Source organism: Phycodurus eques, chromosome 14 (assembly GCF_024500275.1).
Source record: "Phycodurus eques isolate BA_2022a chromosome 14, UOR_Pequ_1.1, whole genome shotgun sequence".
In the NCBI taxonomy this organism is placed as follows: domain Eukaryota; kingdom Metazoa; phylum Chordata; class Actinopteri; order Syngnathiformes; family Syngnathidae; genus Phycodurus; species Phycodurus eques.
Window position 1 is genome coordinate 12,140,675 of NC_084538.1, and position 9,860 is coordinate 12,150,534.

Consider the following 9,860-nt stretch of genomic DNA (forward strand, 5'->3'; position numbering starts at 1 on the left):
CGGTGGGAGACTCATTAGAGCGTCTGCCTCACAGTTCTGAGTACCGGGGTTCAATCCCCGGCCCCGCCTGTGTGGAGTTTGCATGTTCTCCCCGTGCCTGCGTGAGTTTTCTCCAGGCACTCCGGCTTCCTCCCACATCCCAAAAACATGTATGGTAGGTTAATTGACGACTCTAAATTGCCCGTGGCTGTGAATGTGAGTGCGAATGGTTGTTTGTTTATGTGTGCCCTGCGATTGGCTGGCAACCAGTTCAGGGTGTACCCCGCCTCCTGCCCGATGATAGCTGGGATAGGCTCCAGTAGGCCCGCAACCCTAGTGAGGAGAAGCGGCTCAGAAAATGGATGGATGTTTAAGAGGTGCCTTCACACGTTTGTCCACATAGTGTAGTTCAGATGAGAATTACCTGACATAATCGCTGCTCTTTTTGTTCACACTGTAGTTGGTGAGATGCATGAAGTTGTTCTTAATATTCTTTGCAGTCCTGTCATACTTGACGGTGGCAAATCTGAGTACAGAAAGAAGTTGTTTATACCACACAAACAAAACCACCATCCCAAAACATAATCACCACATTTCTCTAAATGATTAACTTACACTTGCCACTTTGTGTAGAGATTAGTTTTCTGGAACTGTTTCAGAGGTGCGGATGCCATATGTGCAACAATGAGAATTCCTTGGCACATACTATGTACCTAAATTCCAACACAACCCAATGGAATGTCAAGAGATAAAAGTGGGACCAGGAATTTAAGCCCCATTTATCGCTCACAGTTGTTAATCGAGCCAGAAGCCGACCTCTGTTGTCCTGCTTGTACATAAGTAACAATGACACTGGCTGATCTGTCAAGCTTGTACTTTATCTCCTGTATATTTTTACCTGTAAATATCTACCTACTGTAACTACACCTGACAATTGCCTCTGGTTGAAAAAATAACAACATTATTGCCCATAATATCCACATTCACCCCATGATCCAAATACAGTAGTCCATTGCATGATTATATCTTTATACCTACTACAGAACAATAGAGAACTTTGTTACAAAGTCCAAAACCCAGTTCTCACTTGCGACTAGTTTTGGTCTGGCATGTTTAGCCTGCTCTCTGCTGGTCAATGAGGGAATAACAGTGGGGATTCATAAATGGTAACCAGCCATCCATTTTACTCTTTACCAATTGGATGGCAAATTCTTAACATGTGTTCAGAATTCAGTGTGCACATGTGTAAAACTCTGACAAAAATTCAATTGTAGGCATTTATTTTCTTAAAAATTGGCTTCCTTTCATTTTGAAGAGTTTCAACAAAGTATAACACGGGTAAAATCCAATGCACACTCACCTAGCGAGGCCCTCCTCATATACATAGATGAGGAGTGGATCATATGATGTGACCAACACATACAAGCGCACATCAAACTTGAACTCTGTAGAACAAAATGTAACATGAAGGCTAATCAAAAGGATTCTCTATAAACCCATCAAAATGTGCCAGTTGCAGCCAAATTTAATAGATTAGAAACAACTCACCATCTATCAGTAGAGGGTTATGAATATAGCGGGACACCAAAATGTTCTCATCAACTGATATCTGATTTGGCTGCAGGATGAAAGCCACATGACAAATAACTGAATAATACTATATTTTTCAAAACACAGACAGTATTTTTCTCATCATTCTTTGAAAAATATCAAAAGGTACAATCTGGAGGTAATCTCCACAAGGTACCACCATCCACTATTGGTGTGTCCCCTCAGCACCCTCTATGTAAACCCATGTTCCACTTGCACTCAGAACTTGACATTTTCAACTCTAAAGAAAGAAATGACAACTTAACCAACCCCCTGAAGTCGGAATTTGAAGAACTCTACAACGGACTTTTTGGGGGTCCAGAGTACCATCAAATAAGTCACACCCATAGACGTGTGCAGCCTGTGGAAGTGTTGCTTCTTTATAAAATATTTTGTCATGTTATTACAACAACAATAATGTTAAAAGTGTGTGTCATGATTGATCTTTCAATCAAACACACATCTCAAAACGGTAAAAATGTATAATGTTGTACAATATTCTTGACATTACACACTACTGTGCAAAGGTTTTAGGTCACCATTAGATGTGTTGCTTTAGTAATGCTATAATAAGTAATCTACTGGATAACTAGAATGTCACTCAGCGGCGCACAGACCTCTGTCAAGTCCGGACAGTTATGTATTTGTATTTGTGTGTCTCCCTATTTGATAGTTAGCAGGCTATTTCCTTGTTGTCACAATGACTCCTGCAAAAAGTAATTAAAATAACAACCCTCGTGGTGGCCTAAAACTTCTGCACAATTCTATATACCCTACATGGTACATGGGCTCGCTCTAGTGGTACAAGATCGTATCCCTGAATTAAATGGTCAAACTCTATATAATGTTACAACAGATTTAACTTTTTTTTAAATCCAGTACGGTACATTTGTTAAGTACAATTCTGTTACATCTTTTAGACCCAAGGGGTTTATTTTTATTTTATTTTTTTAAATGTGGAATACATTTCGCGGCACGGTGGCCGACTGCTTAGAGCGTCAGCCTCACAGTTCTGAGGACCGGGGTTCAATCCCCGGCCCCGCCTGTGTGGAGTTTGCATGTTCTCCCCGTGCCTGCGTGGGGTTTCTCCGGGCACTCCGGTTTTCTCCCACATCCCAAAAACACACATTCATTGGAGACTCTAAATTGCCCGTAGGTGTGACTGTGAGTGCGAATGGTTGTTTGTTTGTATGTGCCCTGCGATTGGCCGGCAACCAGTTCAGGGTGTACCCCGCCTCCTGCCCGATGATAGCTGGGATAGGCTCCAGCACGCCCGCGACCCTAGTGAGGAGAAGCGGCTCAGAAAATGGATTGATGGATGGATGGAATACATTTCAATTGAATCATTATATAACTACAGGGTTTTTTTTTTTTTTTTTTTTTTTTCCTGTATTTAAGATCAGTCTTAATGTTCAAACTGTGCATGTTGTTACAGTGGCATACAATAAAATGAAATATTCTTTTTAGGGTATAAAACCTACGCTACTGTTTTTTAATTATATAATATTTTTTCATTATGGTGTAAAACGTTCAAGAACCACTGTCGTAGAGCAATCAGATAGCAAAAGGAGACTGAATGTGAAGTGGCAATAGCCAACAGAGGTCTCACTTGTCTTTAATGAGGTTGAAAGATGCTGCAGGTGACCAAGTCGAATTAAAAGAGTCTGGTGGGGAGTGTTTAACCTCAAAGCTGGCTCCAGTACAGAGAAAACACACACCAAAAGTATACATACTGTATATCTGTATATCACTCTGACATTCTTTTCATAAAAATGCCACAGAAGAAGAAGAATTGTGCAAATGTTTTCAGAGTGAGAAGCTTGTGGAGCTGCTCCAAAAACCAAAACGCTTTGGAAGTGTGATTTACTCCACGAAATTAATTCATGTTTCAAAAACAAGTTGATAGCATAACATCTGCTCAACCAACTGTTAAGTACTGGTCAACTCACACAGGATTCTCTCACAATTAACTGCAACATAAGCGGTACAGAAAATGGAAGGATGAATGCTTATTACTACCCTCACTTTACACTATTCTCATACCAGTGAAGAATAATGACTTTAACATATAAAATCCATCCATCCATTTTCTAAACCACTTATCAAGTTGAGGGTTGCAGGGAGCTGGAGCCTATCCCAGCTTTCTTTGTGTATATAAAAACACTGCACATTATACATTACATTCAACATAAAAATACATCTATTCATTTCATTGTAACTGTAGGCTGCATATTGGGATGTGAAACACAAATATTAAGAGCCTTTGCAGCCTTGTCACAATTCTCAAATTTCCACAATGAATGCTTTTCAAGGTGCCAAAAATGACAGGCAAGATTTTCTCTGTCACTGCTTGGAAATAGCTTGAAATTCAGAATTGTGTCTATTTTGGAGGACTGTGTTAAATTCAGTGCCATCACAGCAATAACAATCCAAATAGAGAATCACTCACATTGCTGACTAAGTAGATGCCTCGTCCTCGTGAAGATGCTACTGGTTTAATTATCCAAGGGCCCTTGTCCTTGGCAAAACAGCCTGTGATGCAAGCAGGAAGTAGAACAGAACACATGATTGGAAGCATATTGCATAGAGGGCTGAATTCATTTGATTGAGTGTTTGCTTTTTGCACAATATAGAACAAAAATGTACTGTATATAATATTGATTACAACTTTAATAAACACGGTGAAAATAACACCTCAATGACAGTGCCAATCGAAAATAAGCATTACTGTCTTAATAAAGGCAGAATTTATGTCACAACCCATGTATTGGATCTCATTATAACAGGCACGTGTAACTAATTGTTTGGCTGTATATTGTCTACGAAGAATGGAGAGAAACGAGCTCTACTTGGACAAGCAGGTACTTACTGCAGAATTCCTGGTATTCCGACGGAAGCACAAAGGTCTGTGGAACTATGTGGAAGTTTTTGAAGCCATGGGCCTCCTGCATTCGTTGGATGTTTTTATAAAGCCGATCTTTGCGGGTCAGTTCATAAGATCTGTAATTTGACATGATAGATAAATGTGGCTATTTCAGGAATGTGAGAACGTTCTGCCGGAGTTATTCTGTTATCCATTGGCATCAGTAACAAATATGACAGAAAAACAGGTATTACAGTCAAAGGACAAAACAATTGAAATGGAAAGGGTTGGAACAAGATAAACATTGTAACGTCTACATACATTTGCATGCAAAAAATATATATATACTTTTTTTGACCAAATTATGTGCAGTATACAATGGAACCGCCAAGGTTGGGAGTTCAAACAAAATCTGAGGAAAAATATCACTCAAAAATCAAACAAAACTTGGAGTTCCAACATCACCATCAGTGAAATTTCCTGAGATTTCAGCTCAGTGAGCATCTGAAGGATGGGTTACTCAGTACAATATGCAGTGGTCAATTTTTAAACTTGTGTGACAGTTAAAATGTTACTTCAAAACCAAACTAACTTTGTTGATGATGACAGTATGACTGTCGAATAAATAAATTACTTGACATCGTTTCCTATAAGAACATTTATTTTGAAATTGGAACACTTTGAAAGTCAACAAGTGTCATGGAATGGATGATGTTCGAGGGGTTAGTGGTTTTAATTTGATTTGAATACCTGTATGTGAGAATGATTATGACACGAAAGGATAGTTCAAACCGCTGAGTTTTCTCCCACCTGGGAAAGTGGTTGACCTTCTGGAAATCTTGAAGGCTTCGGAGTAGGTAAGGCTTCAGGTGTGATCCTGTCCACATGAGGTTAAAATCGTTGCTATTTGAGTGAACCTGAAAAATATATACTGTATATTATTTTTCAATTAGCAGGCTAGGGATTGAGTCAGTTTGATTTAGTGTGCACCTAATAGTGTTGTAACACAAGACCGGTCTTGGTCTCGAGACCACATTTTAAAGGTCTTGGCCTTGTCTTGGACTCGACTCCCATAGGTATTAGTCTTGCCTCGGTGTCGAACTGGCCGGACTCAGGATTTTATCGGTCGAGACCAGCACAGATTTGCTATCCTTCACCTTCATTAATATAATAATAATGTGTGTGTTAACTAACCACCCCCCACCCCCCCTTCGCAGTGTTGCGACTGATGTGACTATGGTATTGGTCTTGTCTCGGTCTCAACTTATCTTGGTCTCGGTCTTGACTTGGCCTTGACTCCCAAAATTCTTGTCTTATCTTAGTCTCTGTGAATTCTGGTCTCAGACAGTGCAGTCTTGAGCACACCAGCTTCTAACACCTGACCTTTTTCACAACAGCAAAACTGAACGTAGCAACATATGAATGACGACGTCATCATGTATACATGTGACTGAGTAGTACGTAAAAGACAGCCTCTCGCTATACTGGAGAAATACACTTCGATCCACTGAAATTATGACAAAATGATTGCTAACTCACATACTCATCATCTTAATCTGTTTTGCTTGATTTCAGCCATTCATTACGATGGAGGCTGTATTCACATGAGTGCTCGATGTCTAGAGGAGACAGATGTTTGCAATAAAGCCTTATTAAATTCTGGCTCTGGCCATTCACTGCGGTAGACACTCGTCTGACTTTGATGATGGGTTACTGGGAGTCAAGAAGCATTGAAATGAAATAAAAAAAGAGAATTAATTGTAACTGCTTGGAAGGAGCAATAATGGGGATTGTATGGCCTTGTGAAACCAGATTAATGCTCTTGAGGTCATTTTGGTTCTTTCCATGCATGCGTTCCCAGGCTTTGACATTGTTACTATTTGGGTGTGGGGGCGCAGCCCTGTTCTATCCTACACAGAGGAGGTTCACATAAATAGCATAAACAGTCATTTTGAAGCGAATATTTTACATTTGCCTTATTTTGTGGAGAACATTACCTCATGGAAACCATGATTGGTCAGTATCCCCCGCACAAGGCGACTCTCTGTGCGCACAATCTTGAAGGTCATGTTGTATCGCTCTGGCAAAAGGAAACAGATCGTCATTTCATAGACAGCAGAATCACCAAAGTGCCACAAATATTGTAAAATTTTCATTTCAACTAAAAGCTTGCCTCAAAAGTCAAAACACTGAGGTCTAACGTCATTGTGTATAATGTCACACGAAACATGCAAATCTCAGGAGACTTTAGTTCTGTGAGAGGTGAGCGCGACACCAAGAGACCAAACATAAACTGCTTTTTCGATTTATTTATTTTTTTATTCCAGCAAAAATTCTTTTATTCACTAAAATGCAACTAGGTGACAGTATCACCATCCAAACACCTTCTAGTTCCCGCTTAAGTGAGAAGTTTTACTTTATTTTAGCTTTATGATACAGTGGTTAACTTGTTATACTTGTATGACAGTCAGAATGCTAAAATGTTACTTCACATAAAAAGATTTTATGGTGCCGAAATGTTAAGACTGAAACAAATTTATTGTATATTATACTGTTGTGCGGCACGGTGGACGACTGGTTAGAGCGTCAGCCTCACAGTTCTGAGGACCTGGGTTCAATCCCCGGTCCCGCCTGTGTGGAGTTTGCATGTTCTCCCCGTGCCTGCGTGGGTTTTCTCCAGGCACTCCGGTTTCCTCCCACATCCCAAAAACATGCATTAATTGGAGACTCTAAATTGCCCGTAGGTGTGACTGTGAGTGCGAATGGTTGTTTGTTTGTATGTGTCCTGCGATTGGCTGGCAACCAGTTTAGGGTGTACCCCGCCTCCTGCCCGATGACAGCTGGGATAGGCTCCAGCACACCCGCGACCCTAGTAAGGAGAAGCGGCTCAGAAAATGGATGGATGGATTATACTGTTGTAGAAACATTGTGGGACTAATTATTTTAAATTGTTTTAAATTACCACCATTACAAAATTGTTTGTTAGACTTTGGAGGTTCCACTCAACAGTCTCTCAAAAAACAAATTTTGCGTTCAGAGCAAGTACAGTATTTTTTCCACGTTGCAATAAGAACTACAAAGTACCTCCACCAGCACAGACAGTTCCATCCTTCGAAACAATGGCTTCAGGGAAAAACAAGAAGATTGGGATTGTCCTGCTCAGGCCACTCCAGGCAATACAAGGATGGCCCCTAGTCATTAAAGAAATAAATACAATTTATATGAGACACCATGAAGTCAGATTTTCTCAATATCATCATGAGCTGGACAGGAACAAACCCCACATACTGTACTAACAAATGATCTTACACTATCTGAGTGTACCAGACACAACTTGGTTATCAAGCAAAAAATACGATAAGACAGCATGTTGCTGTGGAAGAACTCAATCAGCCATGACTGCTCCTGATAAGGTTGGGAGCAATGTAAAAAATTGCTGCCCCCATCTTAGGTATCCAGGTTTGATACACAATAGATCAGATATCATCGTCACTGTTGTTTACTTTGGACAAAAACAATGATTAATGCCAACGCCACATAGGAAATTGGAGCCAAGATTCTAACTGCAAACCTCAGACCATTGAGGCAAACGTGGAAACCACTTTTTAACCGTGCTGCCCTCCAGCAACATAGTTAGGGATCAAATAGCAACCACTCCCCCGCTGTTATCAAGAGTGTATTTACAAACAAAAAACACATGCATAGATATAATTTAATCAATTTTAGGACAATAAACAGCTAAATGAATGGAACCAATTTTGCAACTCTCTTAACCCTTTTATCCCTGACGTGTTAGCGAGGGATAACCTAATCTAACCTGCTAGATATTGAAAATTCCAAGTTTTCTTGGAAAAGGGGCCAAAGCACTTATTCACAGGACATTTTATGACCCTTTCATTGTCAAAATAAGCAAAAAAGTCCAGGCAGACATTTTGAGGCTTAGGTGTTAATTAATAATGTAAATGCTCAGTGGTCCGGATTAAAATACAGTGGTACCTTGATTTATGAGGGACCCGATTTATGAGTCTTTCGAGATACGAGCCGTCGCTAGACAGATTTTTTACTTTGACTTGCAATCAAAATTTTGAGGTACAAGCACTAGATACTGTCAGCAAACTCAACTCGCTTCACAACAAGAAGCAGTTAGACAGATAGTGAACAATTCTAAAAAATAAAAAAAAGAGACTGTTTATTGCCAGTTGAAGTTTACAGTCAATGTAAATACAAAACAAAGAATTACATGTGTATTTAAAACAACCACTTAACTATGCCGCTAGCTTAAAGCTACCATACGATGCAAAACGCCACAGACGGGATAACGAATAACTTCGATATTGTGGTGTTGTAACGCTTTTAAGAAACATATAACTGAACTAAAAAGGTGCAGAAACGCATGCACACTGACAATATAACAATACTCACAGGCAGGTATATATTTTTTTATCCTCTGCGAGAATATATAGAATATTACAGCAGCTTACTTAGTTGTGAAACTCTTCATGTGTGTCCACATTATACTGCCCCCTGGTGGCAAGGCCGCACACACCAGAGGGAGCACAATGTCGGTCTGGCACGGATCATTGTCATTTCCATTTATTTCAATGGGAAAGACGATTTGAGATACAAGTGTTTCGCGTTACGAGCGTGGTCATTGGACAAATTAAACTCGTACGTCAATGCACTGTAAAGCACTGGAGTGGATAAAAGCTGTGTTTCAGGGATAAAATGTGTGACTGTGTCAAGAGGATCGTGTTTCAACCTATTGTGTATGGCTGGGTGGATGGATGGCGGGTGGATGGATAACGTTATACATTTGGACAAGAGGTACAAACGGCTCAGAACTCACTCATGTTCGTCTTCAGCAGAGGATTCCAAATCCTCCTTATCCCGGGCAACCGCTGGCATCTCCACAGTGAGAGAGAGCTCAAATCCTTCTTGGATCAGGTTCCATTGTAGCTCCCTCCTGAGGCAAACCAAGACAAATACAATATGCTAAGAATTTTTGGTCTGAGTCCAATAAGGATGCGACTCCAATGAGAACGAACATACTATAACAAACGGTTTGTAGCTCTATTTGTAAAATAGTCTTCCATTTACCTTTAGGAGAAAACAGTGCGTGTCATTACAAATGGTAAATCCAGAAAGTCGAACAAATATTAGCTACAAGAAATTGACACGCAACTAAATAAATAAAAAATAAAAAACATCATCGATGTGAGCTACGCAGAGCGAACGATATTACAGGCAGCTTTTTGAAGTGGGGGAAAAACACAGAGGGGGAAAAAACATTAAACTTCCCTTTATTTCAGGGAGACTGCTAAAAGCTAACTAGCTAATATATGCAGGGAGTGTTGCTCATCGCTGTTAATCTTCCTGGTTACTACAACAACTAAATAGCAACACTGCACTCCGCATGCGCACTTGCGCA

The 9,860-nt window shown here is 40.1% G+C and overlaps 1 protein-coding gene across 7 annotated transcripts in view; it reads right to left on the bottom strand.

The window, feature by feature from the left end:
* The window catches only part of ttll5 (tubulin tyrosine ligase-like family, member 5), a 57,933-nt gene extending 48,119 nt beyond the window's left edge, over nucleotides 1–9,814 (bottom strand). For all 7 annotated transcript variants that reach the window (XM_061696989.1, XM_061696994.1, XM_061696988.1 and 4 more), the window contains exons 1-10: nucleotides 9,530–9,814; nucleotides 9,279–9,395; nucleotides 7,517–7,623; nucleotides 6,430–6,512; nucleotides 5,243–5,349; nucleotides 4,439–4,569; nucleotides 4,019–4,101; nucleotides 1,528–1,597; nucleotides 1,340–1,424; nucleotides 404–505 (exon numbers count right to left, since the gene is read on the bottom strand). In XM_061696989.1, coding sequence (XP_061552973.1) covers nucleotides 404–505; nucleotides 1,340–1,424; nucleotides 1,528–1,597; nucleotides 4,019–4,101; nucleotides 4,439–4,569; nucleotides 5,243–5,349; nucleotides 6,430–6,512; nucleotides 7,517–7,623; nucleotides 9,279–9,337 — 827 coding nt within the window. In that variant the 5' untranslated portion in view covers nucleotides 9,338–9,395; nucleotides 9,530–9,814. The remainder of the gene's footprint in view (nucleotides 1–403; nucleotides 506–1,339; nucleotides 1,425–1,527; nucleotides 1,598–4,018; nucleotides 4,102–4,438; nucleotides 4,570–5,242; nucleotides 5,350–6,429; nucleotides 6,513–7,516; nucleotides 7,624–9,278; nucleotides 9,396–9,529) is intronic.
* Between the last annotated feature and the right edge of the window lie 46 nt (nucleotides 9,815–9,860).